General features: G+C 45.3%; 1 protein-coding gene across 2 annotated transcripts in view; it reads right to left on the reverse strand.

Moving 5' to 3' along the window:
- Positions 1-6,575, reverse strand: part of LCMT1 (leucine carboxyl methyltransferase 1) — a 47,915-nt gene extending 41,340 nt beyond the window's left edge. Inside the window, exon 1 of one of the 2 annotated variants that reach the window (XM_077449337.1) lies at positions 6,410-6,575. In XM_077449337.1, the coding sequence (XP_077305463.1) occupies positions 6,410-6,495 (86 nt within the window). In that variant the 5' untranslated portion in view covers positions 6,496-6,575. The remainder of the gene's footprint in view (positions 1-6,409) is intronic. The other variant, XM_077449338.1, reaches the window with a different exon arrangement.
- Positions 6,576-20,477: the final 13,902 nt, after the last annotated feature.

Raw genomic sequence — 20,477 nt, forward strand, 5'->3', positions numbered from 1 at the left:
ATATACAGAGTGCGGGGGGGATGTATATACAGAGTGCGGGGGGGATGTATATACAGAGTGCGGGGGGGATGTATATACAGAGTGCGGGGGGGATGTATATACAGAGTGCGGGGGGGGAATGTATATACAGAGTGCGGGGGGGGGAATGTATATACAGAGTGCGGGGGGGGGAATGTATATACAGAGTGCGGGGGGGGGGGGAATGTATATACAGAGTGCGGGGGGGGGGGGGGAATGTATATACAGAGTGCGGGGGGGGGGGGGGAATGTATATACAGAGTGCGGGGGGGGGGGGGGGAATGTATATACAGAGTGCGGGGGGGGGGGGGGAATGTATATACAGAGTGCGGGGGGGGAATGTATATACAGAGTGCGGGGGGGGGGAATGTATATAGTGGTGTGAAAAAGTGTTTGCCCCCTTCCTCATTTCCTGTTCCTTTGCATGTTTGTCACACTTAAGTGTTTCGGAACATCAAACCAATTTAAACAATAGTCAAGGACAACACAAGTAAACACAAAATGCAATTTGTAAATGAAGGTGTTTATTATTAAAAGGTGAAAAAAAATCCAAACCATCATGTCCCTGTGTGAAAAAGTGATTGCCCCCTAAACCTAATAACTGGTTGGGCCACCCTTAGCAGCAACAACTGCAACCAAGCGTTTGCGATAACGTGCAATGAGGCTTTTACAGCGTCCTGGAGGAATTTTGGCCCACTCATCTTTGCAGAATTGTCCTAATTCAGTTACATTAGAGGGTTTTCGAGCATGAACGGCCTTTTTAAGGTCATACCACAACATCTCAATAGGATTCAGGTCAGGACTTTGGCTAGGCCACTCCAAAGTCTTCATTTTGTTTTTCTTCAGCCATTCGGTGGTGGACTTGCTGGTGTGTTTAGGATCATTGTCCTGCTGCAGAACCCAAGTCCGTTTCAGCTTGAGTACACGAACAGATGGTCGGACATTCTCCTTCAGGATCTCTTGGTAGACAGCAGAATTCATAGTTCCTTTTATCACGGCAAGTCTTCCAGGTCCTGAAGCAGCAAAACAGCCCCAGACCATCACACTACCACCACCATATTTTACTGTTGGTATAATGTTCTTTTTATGAAATGCAGTGTTCCTTCTACGCCAGATATACTTGGACACACACCTTCCAAAGAGTTCCACTTTTGTCTCATCGGTCCACAGAATGTTGTCCCAAAAGTCTTGGGGATCATCAAGATGTGTTGTGGAGAAATTGAGACGAGCTTTGATGTTCTTTTTGCTCAGCAGTGGTTTTCTCCTTGGAACTCTGCCATGCAGGCCATTTTTGCCCAGTCTTTTCCTGATGGTGGAGGCATGAACGCTGACCTTAACTGAGGCAAGTGAGGCCTGCAGTTCCTTGGACGTTGTTGTGGGGTCTTTTGTGACCTCTTGGATGAGTCGTCGCTGCGCTCTTGGGGTAATTTTGGGCGGCCGGCCACTCCTGGGAAGGTTCACCACTGTTCCATGTCTTCGCCATTTGTGGATAATGGCTCTCACTGTGGTTCACTGGATTCCCAAAGCTTTGGAAATGCTTTTATAACCCTTTCCAGACTGATAGATCTCAATTACTTTCTTTCTCAATTGTTCCTGAATTTCTTTGGGTCTCGGCATGATGTGTAGCTTTTAAGGATCTTCTGGTGGACCTTACTGTGTCAAACAGCTCCTATTTAAGTGATGCCTTGATTGTGAACAGGTGTGGCAATAATCAGGCCTGGGTGTGGCTAGAGAAATTGAACTCAGGTGTGGACAACCACAGTTATAGTATGTTTTAACAAGGGGGGCAATCACTTTTTCACACAGGGCCATGATGGTTTGGATTTTTTTTCACCTTTAATAATAAACACCTTCATTTACAAATTGCATTTTGTGTTTACTTGTGTTGTCCTTGACTATTGTTTAACCACTTGCCGCCCGCCCTATTACAAATTGACGGCGGCAAAGTGGTTTCATAATCCTAACCGGACGTCATATGACGTGATTAGGATAATGAGCCGCTGCGCGGCCCCGGGGGCGCGCATCGCGGCGATCGTTGTTGCGGGGTGTCAGTCTGACACCCGGCAACTACGATCTTGGTAAAGAGTCTCCGACGGAGACTCTTTACCATGTGATCAGCCGTGTCCAATCACGGCTGATCACAGTGTAAATGGGAAGAGCCGGTGATCGGCTTTCCCTCACTCGCGTCTGTCAGACGCGAGTAGAGGAGAGCCGATCGGCTGCTCCTCTGACAGGGGGGGGTCTGTGCTGATCGATTATCAGCACAGCCCCCCCGAGGATGCCCACACTGGACCACCAGGGACACCACTAGACCACCAGGGAAAAGGTAATAAAAATCCATAATCCTCCCTAGACCACCAGGGTGCCAGTCAGCACAATGGGTGCCAATCAGTGCCCATAATGGATGCCAATCAGTGGCCACAATGGGCATCACTGATTGGCATGCATTATTGTTTGGCACTGATTGGCATCCATTACTATAACACCGATGCCGCCTATGAGTGCCCACCTGTGCCGCCTATGAGTGCCCACCTGTGCCGCCTGAGTGCCCACCTGTGCCGCCTGAGTGCCCACCTGTGCCGCCTATCCATGCCCACCTGTGCCGCCTATCTATGCCCACCTGTGCCGCCTATCCATGCCCACCTGTGCCGCCTATCCATGCCCACCTGTGCCGCCTATCCATGCCCATCCGTGCCGCCCATCCGTGCCAGCTATCAGTGTCCGTCCGTGTCGCCCATCCGTGTCGCCCATCCGTGTCGCCCATCCGTGTCGCCCATCCGTGTCGCCCATCCGTGTCGCCCATCCGTGTCGCCCATCCGTGTCGCCCATCCGTGTCGCCCATCCGTGCCGCCCATCAGTGCCGCCCATCAGTGCCGCCCATCAGTGCCGCCCATCAGTGCCACTTCATTGGTGCCCATCAGTGCCACCTTATCAGTGCCCATCAGTGTAGCCCCATCAGTGCCCATCAGTGAAGGAGAAAACGTACTTATTTACAAAGTTTTGAAACTGAAACAAAAAAAAACATTTTTTTTTTCAAAATTTTCGGTATTTTTTTATTTGTAGCGCAAAAAATAAAAACCGTAGAGGTGATCAAATACCACCAAAAGAAAGCTCTATTTGTGGGAAAAAAATGATAAAAATTTCATTTGGGTACAGTGTAGCATGACCGCGCAATTGTCATTCAAAGTGCGACAGCGCTGAAAGCTCAAAATTGGTCTGGGCAGGAAGGTGTTTAAGTGCCCTGTATTGAAGTGGTTAAATTGGTTTGATGTTCCGAAACACTTAAGTGTGACAAACATGCAAAGGAACAGGAAATGAGGAAGGGGGCAAACACTTTTTCACACCACTGTATACAGAGTGCGGGGGGGGGGGCGAATGTATATACAGAGTGCGGGGGGGGGGGGATGTATATACAGAGTGCGGGGGGGGGGGATGTATATACAGAGTGCGGGGGGGGGGGATGTATATACAGAGTGCGGGGGGGGGGATGTATATACAGAGTGCGGGGGGGGGATGTATATACAGAGTGCGGGGGGGGGATGTATATACAGAGTGCGGGGGGGGGGGTGTATATACAGAGTGCGGGGGGGGGGATGTATATACAGAGTGCGGGGGGGGGGATGTATATACAGAGTGCGGGGGGGGGGGGGGGGGGATGTATATACAGAGTGCGGGGGGGGGATGTATATACAGAGTGCGGGGGGGGGGGGATGTATATACAGAGTGCGGGGGGGGGATGTATATACAGAGTGCGGGGGGGGGATGTATATACAGAGTGCGGGGGGGGGGATGTATATACAGAGTGCGGGGGGGGGGATGTATATACAGAGTGCGGGGGGGGATGTATATACAGAGTGCGGGGGGGATGTATATACAGAGTGCGGGGGGGGGGGGATGTATATACAGAGTGCGGGGGGGGGATGTATATACAGAGTGCGGGGGGGGGAATGTATATACAGAGTGCGGGGGGGGGAATGTATATACAGAGTGCGGGGGGGGAATGTATATACAGAGTGCGGGGGGGGAATGTATATACAGAGTGCGGGGGGGGGGGGGGGGGGGAATGTATATACAGAGTGCGGGGGGGGGAATGTATATACAGAGTGCGGGGGGGGGGAATGTATATACAGAGTGCGGGGGGGAATGTATATACAGAGTGCGGGGGGGGGGAATGTATATACAGAGTGCGGGGGGGGGGAAATGTATATACAGAGTGCGGGGGGGGAATGTATATACAGAGTGCGGGGGGGGAATGTATATACAGAGTGCGGGGGGGGGGGGAATGTATATACAGAGTGCGGGGGGGGGGAATGTATATACAGAGTGCGGGGGGGGGAAATGTATATACAGAGTGCGGGGGGGGGAAATGTATATACAGAGTGCGGGGGGGGGAAATGTATATACAGAGTGCGGGGGGGGGAAATGTATATACAGAGTGCGGGGGGGGGAAATGTATATACAGAGTGCGGGGGGGGGGGGGAAATGTATATACAGAGTGCGGGGGGGGGGGAAATGTATATACAGAGTGCGGGGGGGGAAATGTATATACAGAGTGCGGGGGGGGGGATGTATATACAGAGTGCGGGGGGGGGATGTATATACAGAGTGCGGGGGGGATGTATATACAGAGTGCGGGGGGGATGTATATACAGAGTGCGGGGGGGATGTATATACAGAGTGCGGGGGGGATGTATATACAGAGTGCGGGGGGGATGTATATACAGAGTGCGGGGGGGATGTATATACAGAGTGCGGGGGGGATGTATATACAGAGTGCGGGGGGGATGTATATACAGAGTGCGGGGGGGATGTATATACAGAGTGCGGGGGGATGTATATACAGAGTGCGGGGGGGATGTATATACAGAGTGCGGGGGGGATGTATATACAGAGTGCGGGGGGGATGTATATACAGAGTGCGGGGGGATGTATATACAGAGTGCGGGGGGGATGTATATACAGAGTGCGGGGGGGATGTATATACAGAGTGCGGGGGGGATGTATATACAGAGTGCGGGGGGATGTATATACAGAGTGCGGGGGGATGTATATACAGAGTGCGGGGGGGGGGGGGAATGTATATACAGATAGGGCAGTCTTTAATATTGATTGGACCCTGGGCAAAAATTTTCTTAGGGCCCCCCTCTCCCCATGCAATTTTGCTCTCCACCTTCTCTGAGACATACAATAAATAGCAGCTAGACTTAAAATCAGTTTACTGTATCAGATCAGGCAGCGATTGCGATTGGTTTCCAGAGGTTACAGCATATCATTACTGCTTACTGACTGGTTGCTAGATGTTACAGCACTCCTTAAGGCTCACTGATTAGTTGCTAGAGGTTACAGCACATTTCTGCTTGTTGATTGGCTGCTAGAGATTGCTGTACAGTAATACTGCTCACTGGTTGCTATAGGTTACAGCACAACTTGTCCTCACTGCAGGGGGGCATGATATACCTATGAATGCTGCCTTTATTTACATATCAATGCAGTTGGCCTCAGCTATTTACATATGCATGTCACTGCTATTCACATTTGAATGCCAGTATTTACATGTAAACACAGGTCTGCAGGTGAGTCATCTGTACACAATAGGGCAAAGCTGGGCAGAATTAGTAGCAGCACAGGACTAAAACTTCAAGGGACAAGGGAATGTAAACTGGGATAGTTGGCAAGTATGAGGCAGCTGCTTTGGGCCCCACAACAATGACAGGGCCCAGGGCAGCTGCCCCCCTTTTGCCCTGCCTTAAAGACGGCCCTGTATACAGAGTGGGGGGGGGGGATGTATATACAGAGTGTGGGGGGGGGGAATGTATATACAGAGTGTGGGGGGGGGGGAATGTATATACAGAGTGTGGGGGGGGATGTATATACAGAGTGTGGGGGGGGGGAATGTATATACAGAGTGTGGGGGGGGGGGATGTATATACAGAGTGCGGGGGGGGGGAATGTATATACAGAGTGCGGGGGGGGGGGAATGTATATACAGAGTGCGGGGTTCGGGGGGATGTATATACAGAGTGCGGGGTTCGGGGGGATGTATATACAGAGTGCGGGGTTCGGGGGGATGTTTATACAGAGTTCGGGGGATGTATATACAGAGTGCGGGGTTCGGGGGGATGTATATACAGAGTGCGGGGTTCGGGGGGATGTATATACAGAGTGCGGGGTTCGGGGGGATGTATATACAGAGTGCGGGGTTCGGGGGGATGTATATACAGAGTGCGGGGTTCGGGGGGATGTTTATACAGAGTTCGGGGGATGTATATACAGAGTGCGGGGTTTGTATGCTCCTCCCCCTCGTACCCCCCAGGCCCCGGACACAAGTGTCCAATCCCGTATAGCGTACAGGTGCCCCGTCATGTGATCTCCTCCTGGGGTCCCTCCTCACCTCTTACATATAGAGGCGTCATCACAGGTGCTCCTCACAGCCTCATCCGCAGTGTCAGATTCCCCGGACATGTCTCCTCCTCTCATCACAACACCCCGCACACCGATCTGCGGCCTCACACACCATTGGCAGGCTGCTTTCCGAAACGAACTCTCCCATTGGTCTCCTTTTCCGCCTCTCTCCGTTCACTTCCTGTTGTGCAAAACTATTGGCTGTACAGCCGAAGCGGCGTCAGCCATATTTAGTGATGGAATGAAAAACTGTCAATCCCTTTCTGCTGTGCTGTGTGACTTATAGAAAAAAGACACCAGCTGATATAAATAAAATAAAACGGGCACAATGTTTTTGGATGGTGGATTTGTTTTTCTCTTTTTAATTGCGATCAGTTCCTGGAAAAAAGGAGAAACAAGTGACAGTCTGTACTGCTCACCGCACTAACCTGTCACTACTTCCTATCATGGGAGTTTATACTGCCCTCATTCCGTATATTGTCCTAATAACAAAATAAAAAATATGCTACTTTAATAATAGAAAAAACCTTCTGCTAGCATATTATATCTGTATATACTGAGTGTGTAGGCAGAATTCACAAAGCTAACAAACTAGGTCAGGGTGCCTTTAAGAAAAAACGTCAACTAAAAAAACAGGGCAGTATCCCTTTAAAAAAAAACGTCAGTAAAAAAAAAAAAAAAAGCTGTGATGGGCCAATATAGAGCAGAGCAGGATCCTGTCAGAAACAGTGTCCACTGTACAGTGCAGACCTGTTTCTTCTCTGGCGATTTTTGATTGCGATTTCATTCTTTCACTTTCTTTGAAATCGATTTCCTTGTGGTTTTATCGAGACACGCTTAGCGCGTGCTTGATTATTCTTCACAATGAATTTCTTTAGACACAAGAGAGCTGTTTATCTTGACACCACAGATAAACAGACACCTATGGATGGAGGGATCAATGAACAGCTGGAAGATCCCCCTACCAAGACGACGACAAAACTCGATTGGTTTCGGACTTTCCTACGTGGTTGCATTCGCGTCGCCGCTGGATGCTTCCATGGAATTGGCCGAAACCAGAAGACAGAAGACTCTATTGGTAAGTATTGTGGATTTTGATATATAAATGGTGGCTGAAACACTTTCATAGTATCCTTTGTTCCTTTCATACTGGGGGCAATATGATGGGGCAGTTTGGATGGGGCAGTATGATGGGTGCAATTTGATGGGTGCAGTATGATGGGGCAATATTGATGGTGGCAGTATGATGGGGCAATTTGATAGGGGCAGTATTGATGGGGCAAATTTGATGGGGGCAATTTGGGGAAGCTCCTGCAAATGGTAATTTTCTAAAAGATGCAAATTGTTAATCATATCCCTTATTTTTGCGCATATATATATATATATATATATATATATATATATATATATATATATATATATATATATATATATATACACATATACACACACAGTATCTCACAAAAAGTGAGTACACACCTCACATTTGTGTAAATATTTTATTATATCTTTTCATGTGACAACACTGAAGAAATTACACTTTGCTGCAATGTAAAGTAGTGAGTATACAGCTGGTATAACAGTGTAAATTTGTTGTCCCCTCAAAATAACTCAACACACAGCCATTAACCACTTCGCGCCCAGGCCAATTCTGACATTTCTCTCCTACATGTAAAATTCCTATTTTTTTTGCTAGAAAATGACACAGAACCCCCAAACATTATGTATGTTTTTTTTAGCAAAGACCCTAGAGAATACAATGGCGCTCGGTATTTGCGCAGCAATTTTTTTTCGAACACGTTTTTTTCAGAAAAAAAACTTTCATGCTTAAAAAAAAAAAAAAAAAAAAAAACAGTAAAGCTAGCCCAATTTTTTTGCATAATATGAAAGAGGAGGATACGCCAAGTAAATAGATACCCAACATATCACGCTTCAAAATTGCACGCGCTCGTGGAATGGCGGCAAACTTTGGTATTTAAAAATCCCCATAGGCGACGCTTTAAATTTTTTTACTGGTTACATATTTTGGGTTACAGAGGAGGTCTAGTGCTAGAATTATTGCTCTCGTTCTAACGTTCGCGGCGATACCTCACATGTGTGGTTTGAACACCGTTTTCATATGTGGGCGGGACTTACATATGCGTTCACTTCTGTGTGCGAGCTCACGGGTACAGAGGCGCTTTAAATTTTATTTTTTTTATTGTTAATTTTATTAAATTTTTTTTAGTTTTACAAAAAAAAAAAAATTGATGACTTTTATTCCTATTACAAGGAATGTAAACATCCCTTGTAATAGGAATATGGCATGATCGGACCTATTTACAGTGAGATATGGGGTCAATAAGACTCCATATCTCACCTCTAGGCTGGGAAGAATAAAAAAAAAAAAAAAAAAAAACGATCCTGGCTTCCTAGCCAGATCGGCACCGTTAATTTGAATACAGAGGCCAGGCGTGACGTCATAACATCGCGCCCGGCCTCCGAACGATCATAGAGACTCCGGGGACGATCTAGTCCACCGGAAATCTCTATGGTAACTTGCTGGGGCCCGCGGATCCTGTGACCGACTCACCGATGGAAACGGTGAGTCGGTAGAAGCACCGGAGGGCGGGGGGCGTCCCCTCCTGCCGCCCGTAAGAACGATCAAGCGGCGGAACAGCTGCTATGATCATTCTTATGGTGCAGGGAATCGCCGGCTGAAAACGGCAATATCTGAATGATGTCTGTGGCCTCAGGCATCATTTAGATATAACCACTGAAAGCCCATGACGTCAATAGACGTAGTGTGGGCGCCAAGTGGTTAATGTCTAAATCGCTGGCAACATAAGTGAGTACACCCCTAAGTGAAAATGTCTAAATTGGGCCCAATTAGCCATTTTCCCTCCCCGGTGTCACGTGACTCGTTAGTGTTACATGGTTCAGGTGTGAATGGGGAGCAGGTATGTTAAATTTGGTGTTTTATCATCCAATCATATGCAAACAATAATGCTTTTTTTTTTTTCCTTACACGTGATTTGATGCTCTGTGCAAAGAAAAGCCTTATGGCTGCTTTCACACTGGGGCGGTATTCAGGCGTTACAGCGCTAAAAATAGCGCCTGTGTAGCGCCTGAAAAAAACCGGCCCCTTTCACTCCAGTGTGAAAGCCTGAGGGCTTTCACACTGGAGTGATGCGCTGGCAGGACGGTGAAAAAAGTCCTGCTAGCCGCATCTTTGGAGCGGTGAAGGAGCGGTGTATTCACCGCTCCTAAACCGCTCCTACCCATTGAAATCAATGGGACACCGCGGCAATACCGCCGGGAAAGCGCCGCTCCAGCGGCGCTTTGCGGGCGGGTTTAATCCTTTTTCGGCCGCTAGCGGGGGTTAAAACCACGCCGCTAGCGCCCGCAGACCGCCGCTAAAACGACGGTAAAGCGCCGCTAAAAATAGCGGCACTTTACCGCCGACGCCGCTCCCGCCCCAGTGTGAAAGCAGCCTATGTAATTTACTAAGCTCTGGAGCAACTACAAATTGCACAGTCTATTTGCCTTTATTAAATAAACCTCTTTATTCCTTATTGTCAGCACCATATTTATCACACTAACTGAATGATGGTGCGCAGCTGCAGAGGCCGCCTTCAGACGTTCCCTCTGTGTATGCTGCTGCATTGCTGGAGCTCCAGGGCCAGTATACACCTTTCCCTCCAGATGACAGATATCTCTGCCCAGCCATTTCTATACTCCATCCTCCACCTCTTAGCCCCTGTACACACGGTCGGAGATTTCCACAACCAAATCCGTCGGATTTTGCCCGTCGGATCTTGTCCGAAACTGTTGCATACACACGGTCGGACAAAGTTGGTGAAACAATCCGATCTTTCAGAAAGGGATGACGTAATTTCGTTATGATGGGACTACATTCAGGCTAGTAGCCAAGAGCTTTGATGTAGGAATTTGATCTGAGCATGCGTGGCACTTGGTCCGATCAAAATTCTCTACACATGATCGGAGTATGTCCGATCGAACCAGTTGGTCGGGAAATATTTCCAACATGTTGGAAAATTGGGTCCGACGGATATTCCGACAGAATCAGTCCGATGCATACCACACACAGTCGGATTATCCGACGACACGGTCCGATAGGACACATTCCGACGGATTCTCCGACCGTGTGTACAAGGGCTTAGGGCTCTTTCACTTGATTGTCCAGGGGGGTGGCTGAGCTGTAGTTTTACCGCACACTGGCCACTCACCTAAATCCTAACAATCCAAGCGCAGTTGTGTTTTTTAACTCCTGCATGTACTGTCTGCTGTCATATTTTCCACTCACCTCTCTTACCCATAATACCCCTCCCCCCTCCGTCATACACTCTGCATTCCTCTCCGGCATCTACTGGCCACTATTACACCCTCCTCACTCCTCTCCTGCACATACTGCTCAGCATCATACCCTAAGCATTGCTCTCATTAACCTACTGCCCAATGTCATACCCTCCACATACCTCTCCTGCACATGCTGCCCACTGCCAGACCCCCCTAAATTCTCTACCCACTGTCTAACACTCACTTGTACATACAGCCCACTGTCTTATTCTTTACCTGTACATATAGCCCACTGTCATACCCATCACCTGTACATACAGCCCACTGTCATACCCCTCACCTGTACATACTGCCACTGTCGTACCCCTCACCTGTAAATACAGCCCACTGTCATACCCCTCACCTGTACATACAGCCCAATGTCATACCCTTAATTTGTACATACAGCCCACTGTCATACACCTCACCTATAAGTACTGCCACTGTCATACCCCTCACCTGTACATACAGCCCACTGTCATACCCTTAATTTGTACATACAGCCCACTGTCATACACCTCACCTATAAGTACTGCCACTGTCATACCCCTCACCTGTACATACCGCCCATTGTCATACCACTCACCTGTACATACAGCTCACTGTCATATCACTCACCTGTACATACAGCCCACTGTCGTACCCCTCACCTGTACATACAGCCCACTGTCATACCCCTTACCTGTACATACAGCCCACTGTCATACCCCTCACCTGTACATAGTACCCACTTTCATACTCTTCACCTGTACATACAGCCCACTGTCATACCCCTCACCTGTACATACAACTTACTGTCATACCCTTAATGTGTACATACAGCCCACTGTCATACACCTCACCTATAAGTTCTGCCACTGTCATACCCCTCACCTGTACATACAGCCCACTGTCGTACACCTCACCTGTACATACTGCCCACTGTCATGCCCCTCACCTGTACATACTGCCCACTGTCATACCCCTCACCTGTACATAGTACCCACTTTCATACTCTTCACCTGTACATACAGCCCACTGTCATACCCCTCACCTGCACATACAGCCCACTGTCATGACCCTCACCTGCACATACAGCCCACTGTCATAACCCTCACCTGTACATACTGCCCACTGTCATGCTCCTCACCTGTACATACAGCCACCTGTCACACCCTCCACACTTCACTCTTACACTTCTTACCCAATAAAACAGTACTTCAACATTATAGTGAATATCCCCAATGTTGCCGGTGTTCTGTCGATATGTGCCTGCTGCCGAAAAGTGCCTGTACATGTGCAGAAGGAAACAGCATTTCAGCTGATTTCCCGATCAGCTGGAGTGACATCACCATAGCGCATGCGCACACCATGGGAGCATTTTTTCGACGGGAAATACCATTTCACAACCACAATTTAATGCTATGCAAACAGCAGAGGGACACCGTATTTGTCATATTGTGCCTCGCTGTTGCGCCGCGTGTTTACAGCGAGGCATAATCTGACATTTACGGTGCCACTGCTTTTTGCATAGCTCTAAACTGTGCCCTTGAAATTGTATCTGCCGTTGACAAAACCCTCCTACGATGTGCACATGCGCTATGGTGACGTCATTCCAGCTGATTGGCACAAAGCGATAGAACACCGGCTCTACAATGGGCACACTTTTGCTAGTCAGCTAAAGGGAAACTTCTCTGCATCTAGTTTTATTCTGCCCATTACTATAACCCATTTAAGTTTGTGATTACAACTGCGACTTCTAGAGGAGTATGAGGGGATGTGTTCAAAAATAATAAACCCCCGGAGTCAGCTATGCTAGGTACACCAAGTTTAACAATATGCCTCTTGTACCATGCCCATTTTAAATGAATGTCCCACACCCAATTAAAGCATATTCTCCACCTACAATGGATAGCAAAAAAAAGAGGTGCCTCTGGAAATGTTTTTTGAAATGTTGGCAACTAGGACATTGATAGATACATGGAGGCTGAAAGACTTTAATTTTATACATTGTTCCCTTATATGAGAAGTCAAATTCCCATATGTACATAGAGTATGTATAGGTATGTCCATGTACAAGAGATAGTGACTGTCGGGGGGTGGGATCAAGGACCCCCAGAGCACACATGGTCCCAGATAGACATGCATTGTAAAAAGCAGTGTAAATCACAGCTTATGGTAGCAAGACATGATTCACAAAATTCTTCCACAATGCACAGCCAGAGAGGTGACACCACTACTTCCTGTCACAGCTTCACAACTTCCTTTGTGACCAGCCCACTCCTTTAACTATAAAAGGTCATCACACCGCTGAAAATATTTGTTACTGGCTTCTTGGCTCACTAAATTTGAGGAAGTATCACAGCCAGTGGGTCAGGATAAGTGCTAGGCAACCAGCATTTTTATATGAAGGGCAACAATAGTCTTCCCTCTGTCCCTGTCATGTCACGTTTATTTCTTGGCTTGAGCACTGGAGTTTTTTACCTTTCTCTCTATAATTTGATGTTGTATAAAGAAAAATGGTTCAAATGTATTTGAAGGTGCTAAATTCAATTCTTTTTTTATTGCAGATGTGAACGGTATTTACATTAGATGCAGCTCACACGGCAGGCTTGCCCCAGTGAGCGTGACCGAATGTGAACTTTGCATTGAGACTCCAACAAACTGTGATGTTCACATTGAGACGCCACCAAAAAGTGACATTGAGATTGAGACGCTACCAAAAAGTGACATTGAGATTGAGACTCCACCCAAATGTGACATTGAGATTGAGACGCTACCAAAAAGTGACATTGAGATTGAGACTCCACCCAAATGTGACATTGAGAAATTCTCCACTACTAGGGAGATTGTCCCAGTCACATTGGATAACTTCAGATTCCATCGTTTCCTCGGAGCTGGAAGTTTCGGAAATGTAAGTGGCCAGAACTTTTCCCTTATTTAAAATGTTCAGATAATATGTGTGTGTTTGTGTGTGGCGGGGGGCTGTTAGAACCACTTCAGGGTTTTATCGCTGTCTGGGGCTCCATTAGAAAGATTTTTTCCTCACTTTCTGTCTTGCTGATGATGTTTTCACCAGATAGGAAGTAATGGAAAATCCACAACAAGGGCACAGACAGAAATCTCCTCCCCTAGTCTTTTTTATTTCTGTGTATGCGACTGCTGCAGAGGGGGAAATACACTTTAAAGCCCAGTTTATCTCTCTGTTTAACTCAGCTAAATGCATTCCAGGTGCATAAAAACAAAATGCTTTACAGTTACTTTTTTCTAAAGCAGTTAAAGCCAAAGTAGAGAAGCCTGTGCCCTGCTAACATGCTGCAGAGTGGGTTATTTGCTCTCTGTTGGGAAGCAGTGGTCTCTTTAAAGTGGTTCAAGCCCCCCCTTCACAGATGAGCCCGGGCTAGAGCTCTTCAACCTGCAAAGCTCAGTTACATACTACTGGGGAGCTCTGGGCTCTGATCCAGAAAGGGGTGTGCTGAACCTCTGTAGAGAGCCCACTGCTTCCCTAAAGAGAGCAAAGATTTCCATTCTGAAGCATGCTGGCAGGGGATGGGATTTTTAATTTGGGTTGTGGCTGCTTTTTATTGATAAGAAATTGTTAAAATTATATTGCACATATTTTGCTTTCATGCATCTGCAATGCATTCATGATATCAACTGAGAGTTCAGTTGAGCTTCTAACTATATAAAAAAGAGAAGGAATCAGAGTGGTGAAACTTAGCATAACAACTTCTTTATGAAGGGATGAGTTGTAGTGGAATGGGAGGGTCTTACATTTAATGGTGGATTCCCCATTGACTTATATCTCAGGATGAATGAGGCTGCAGCCAGGAGCGAGAAAAGGTCCTTGATGAAAAAAATGCTATTATGTTGATTCCAGACATTACTCTGCTCCCATAAATGAAGTACTAAACAATGTGAATGAACTTCTGTAATTGTCAGCTATAATTATCTCTCCTTCTGTCCCATCCAGGTAGTTTTGGCATCACACACTTCCACTGATGAACTGCTGGCTCTCAAAATCATGACCAAGAACAACTATTATGTCAATGAGATCCTCAACGAGAGCCGAATACTGCAGGAAGTTCGTATAAGCCCATTCTGCACACATGCATATGGTGCCTTCAAGACAGAGGTAAGTGACTCTACCTTTTATTTATTTTGTGGGTGAGGTTGGAATTAAATGGTTATCCCTTCAAAATACTGCTATAAGGGATACCTACCTTTCTCAAAACCTACCCAAGATTGCATAGAAATTCATATAGAAAACCATTTCTATAACCTTGATCTTTCTTTCCTCTGTACAGGACAAATTCATCTTCGCCATGGAATACCTGAGTGGTGGAGACCTGATGGACTTCTTAAAAGAAAGAGCACCACTAGATAGGTAAGGTAAGACAATTGGCTACCATAATAACAGGCATAGAGGTAGAATATAGTACTCTAGAAAGATCACATTAAAATGTAGGCTTGTCCTAGATATGAAATGCGTAAGTCAACAGGATACCATAATAACAAGGATGAAGATAGAACACAGTACTCTAGCAAGATCACATTAAAGTGTAGGCTTTTCCTAGAAATGAAATGGGTAAGATAATTGGATACCATAATAACAGGGATGGAGGTAGAACATAGTACTCTGGAAAGATCACATTAAAGTGTAGGTTTGTGAAACAGGTAAGACAACAGGGTACCATGATAATAAGGATGGGGGTAGAACATAGTACATAGATCACATTAAAGTGCAATATTGTCCAAGATATGCAATTGCTGTGGGAAGGTCGGACTTTCAGTAGATGTGTCCTACCAAAGCAGACATCCCAGGCACTGGACATATCTTAGCAAACCTCTACTGAGGCTGATTTTGGACAATCTATTTTACCCTGAGAATGATCTGCCATGGTGTGTGTATACTCCAACTGTTATTGGCCAGTTCATCCAATGGAAGTTAGTAAGGTTGAATAAAGACATCCGTCCATCCAGTTCAACCTGAGCGAGTGTGCATGTCCACAATTATCCATATACATTGCATCTCATCAAGATGCTCATCTATTATATTATTTAAGGTACCCATATAGCAATTTACACATACATCGCACACTCACATTGGTCCTTACCCTCAAGGAGCCCACAGTCCAAGGTCCCCAACCCACAATCATACACTAGGGACAATTTTGGACAGAAGCCAATTAACCTACCTGCATGTCTTTGGAGGGTGGGAGGAAATCGGGGTACCCGGAGGAAACCCACGCAGGCACAGAGAGAACATGCAAACTCCAAGCAGGTAGTGTCATGGTTGGGATTCAAATCGGCGACACTTTTTACTGCTAGGTGAGAGTGCTAACCTCTACACCACTGTGCCGCCTAAAAACCTTCCATCTGATTGGGCAATCTCTAACTTATACCCTCTCATATTTACAAGCAATTATATTGTATGGGGGTCTACCAAAACATGTATTTGATTCCTACCCAATAGGTCCTTTTATAACATAATTTTTGCTAAAGTTAGTTTATAAATGTTAAAATTTTTTTGTAGTTTTGGATGGAGCAGGGAAGCTATTTTTATTGCTTCCTGTTTTGGCCTTACATAAGCTGGCCATCTTTAGGCATGCTGGTTGTACTGAAGCTAACTGACTTCTATACAACCAGCATGCTATAGCCAGTAGTGATCATTGTATTCTGATTGCTAGGAAACCTCCCACTGTGAAAATACAAAAGCTCCGCAGGAGGGATTCATCAACATTGACTGTGTACAATGACATTTAATCATATTTAGACATTTTTACTATCACAAAAAATAATTTGTGAGAATTTATATGTGCATCAGCAATTTTAAATATCCATATAAAACACTTCTGTGTATTGTGCTAAATTCTGCCGTTACTGATATTATCTTTTAACATGATTTAGTTATAGCAAGCATGCATGACTATATCTGATAATTGTAGCGTTAGGATACATTTTTTGTTATTTTTTTGGCTTAAATTACCATACATAATGCTTACCATCAATATTTTCTATGTCTTCATCAGATTCCTCACCGCAGAGATCCTTTGTGGCCTGCAGTTCCTTCATAACCGGGGGATTGTACACCGGAAACTCAAACAACATTCTGCTGGACAGCATTGGACATGTGCGAATCGCGGATTTTGGCTTATCAGCAATAGGTGTAGACTCTAACAAGGCCCTGGATGACTCGGTCGGCACTCCATTGTACAGGGCACCAGAGGTAAGTATTCAATCATTTTGTTTTTTCTGTCTTCTTGTCAGTAAAATGCTCATTACCGACCACTCTAATCTTTTTTGATATTTCCACAGATCTATTTGGAGCTGCCATATGGATATGCCGCCTGACTCTTTCTCCCTGGGAGTTATAGTCTATATAATGGCAACTGGACATTACCCATTCATGGGCTTAGACGCCAACATGCTTGCATGCTCCATCCTCAACGAACGTCCACATTTCCCAGAGGATTTCAATATGGATCTCAAGGATCTTATCTCAAGGATCCCATCAGCACCTGTCTCCAAGAGAGCAATGCCACCAGCGCTCTTCTAACAGGATTGCTAGTTATTTTTCCGCATTTTTGGACCGGCTATGAGGGGAGGTTGGCGGCCGGTAGACCATTTTTACCGTAGGTGTGTGTTGGACCGGCTATAAGGGGAGGTTGGAGGCCGGAAGTCCTTTTTTTACTGCAGGTGTGTATTGGACCAGCTATAAGAGAAGGTTGGAGGCTGGTACATTTTGTTTTAGGTGTGTGTTGGACTGGCTGTAAGCAGAGATTGGAGGCCAATGTTATTCTTATTTTTGCTATCTAGCACTAGATGTGTGTTGAACCAGCAAAAAAAAACCACTGGCTGAAATATTATTCCAAGTTGGGAGATCTGTGTGGCGTTACATGTGATTACAAATATATGCAACCAAAACCTCTGTTTTTTAACAAATTAAAAAAAATAGTTTGGACTTTGTTAATTTCTTTTTATATTACAATTTAGAAACAATGTTAGAGTAGAGCTAGGGACCGCACTTTGCAGAGGAGCCTTGACGTGGCAGTGTGGCTTTACATATATTTGCACAAAGTAAACCTAACACACATTGTGGAAACAGTTTAGCCTTTTTTTAAATTTTGCTGGCTATCTGGTAAGTATGCTGGATGATTTTATGTATTGGTTTGTTCTGTGAACTGCCCTTCCCATGTTCACCTTATTTTAAGCACCTAATCACACTTTTGTGCTTTACTGCAATGTTTCATGTGTTAGCGTGTTGCAGTGCCATCCATTGTCAATGGTACCCCAACACATCAACCTAAATTCTGCCACACATGCCTTGCGGCATACCGCATTGCACATCCATTGTGCTGTGCTGAGTCGGAAGAAATGGTGCGTGTCTACTATATTTTTTTTGTCTATTCTGTTGTGTTGGCAGCCCATTCAATTGAATACAATGCACTACAACAAGCAGTTTTGAATCCAGTCTTGTAGCTAATAATACATTGATCAGAGGAGGTTACAACTCTGTCAACTCTTAGCCCTTGTACACACGGTCGGACATTCCGACAACAAAATCCGTCTGATTTTGTCCCATGGATTTTGTCCGAAACTGGTGTTGCATACACATGGTTGGACAAAGTTGTCTGAAAAACGGGACTATGTTCAGGCTAGTAGCCAATAGCTTTGGTCTAGGAATTTGATCTGAGCATGCGTGGCACATTTTCTGATCGGAATTCTCTACACACAATCGGACAAAGTCCGATCGGATCATGTTGTCGGAAAGTTTTATAGCCCAGCTCTAAAACTTTGTCTGTCGGATATTCCAATGGAAATAGTCCGATGGAGCCCACACAGTCGGATTATCCGACAACACGGTCCGATCAGACATTTTCCGTCGGAATGTGCGACCGTGTGTACAAGGGCTTAGACTACATAAGCCATTTATTCACAGCGACTGAATGTAGTGACAGAAGAGTGCAAAGGAAGGTAAGTGGACATGTTTTGCCCTACATGATGAAGTCACAGAAAAACTTTAAAGCCGCACTTCACTCTCTCAATCAACATTGATTATTTTTAATCCTTTTGCTACTAAATAGATAGGACCATATATTATACTTACTTGTTTTTAAACTTCAGTTGCTTTTATGGTTCTGGTTTCCAGGCCTAGGCAAATGTCATACATCCCAGGAGTCTTCCAGAAGGAGGAGTAGTTTTCTCAGCTAAGCACAGCCTCCTCACTATATGCCTTATACAGATGGATTCCAGGAGATATATGCTACATGAATCATCTACCCTTTTGCAAGATGGCCATAGCCAGAAATGCTAGGGGGGTATTATTCAATGTGATTTCTCTGCAAAATAATGCATGGGGGGGAGAATTTGCTTTCAATATTGACAGTTAAACAGCCTTTGTGGTGCTCAGATTGCTGTCTTTAATTTCAAAGTTACCATATTTTTTTCTTAAAATTGTAAATTTTCATTTTTCATGTTTAAACATTTGATGTTTTCTATTGTGAATAAAATATGAGTTTATGATATTTGCAAATCATTGCATTCTGTTTTTCTGTAGATTTGACACAGCAACTGACATATAATCACACACATAAGGACTTGATGTACTTGTGTCTTTTTTCAACCTCACCTGCTATGTAACTATGTAAAATATGTAAGAACAAGTAACCAAAACTACCACCACCCTCTCAAATTAGAATTAGTCCATCAGGAATCCATTTCAACCACTTGCTTACTGGGCACTTAAACCCCCCTCCTGCCCAGACTATTTTTCAGCTTTTAGCGCTGACGCACTTTGAATGACAATTGCGCGGTCATGCAACACTGTACCCAAATGACATTTTTATCATTCTTGTCCCACAAATAAAGCTTTCTTTTGGTGGTATTTAATCACAGCTGGGATTTTTATTTTTTGCTAAACAAACAAAAAAAATTTTAAAATTTTGAAAAAAAAAATCATGTTTAATAGTTTGTTATAAAATTTTGCAAACAGTTAATTTTTCTCTTTCATTGATATGCGCTGATGAGGCGGCACTGGTGGGCACTGATAGGCTGCACTGAAGGGGACTGATAGACACAGTTAAGGCGGCACCGATAGGCACAGATAAGGTGGCACTGATGAGGACAGATAAGGCGGTACTGATGGGCACAGATAAGGCGGCACTGATGGGCACAGATAAGACAGCACTGATGGGCGGCACTGATGTGCAGCACTGTTGTTGAGGCACTGATAGGTGGCATCTGTGATCCAGCATCTTACTCTGATCTGTGATCCAGCAAGTCTCATAGACTCGCTGATCACGGAGCGCCGGGCACGGGACGACGTCAATAGACCACGCCTGGGCAAAGCAGGTCCACGCTGTATCCGTCATTTGGCTATAGCGTGGATCTGTAGTGGTTAACTACATTAAAATGGCAGTGTAATATGTGGGGTGTTGGTTGGTAAAGCAAACCTGATTTGGTCAAATATAGTTATAAGATTACAACAGTGCATACACCTCAAGGTACAATAACTAGACATGCAATTTGTTTAGTTACAAATTGAGATTCAGACGAAATGTTCGTTATTCAGAGATTTGGATGTATCCGAATTTCTGAATCACAATCACAACAAATTTCAACTAATCCAAAGTAAATTAAAACAAAATGAATTATCCGAATTCGTAGATGAATTTGAATTGGCAACATATTGCAATAAATACAGTAGGATAAAAAGTGAAATAAGATGACTCCTACTT

The sequence above is a fragment of the Lithobates pipiens genome, unplaced genomic scaffold (genome assembly GCF_037356315.1).
Source record: "Lithobates pipiens isolate NorthernLeopardFrog02 unplaced genomic scaffold, aLitPip1_a1.2 Scaffold_22, whole genome shotgun sequence".
NCBI lineage: Eukaryota > Metazoa > Chordata > Amphibia > Anura > Ranidae > Lithobates > Lithobates pipiens.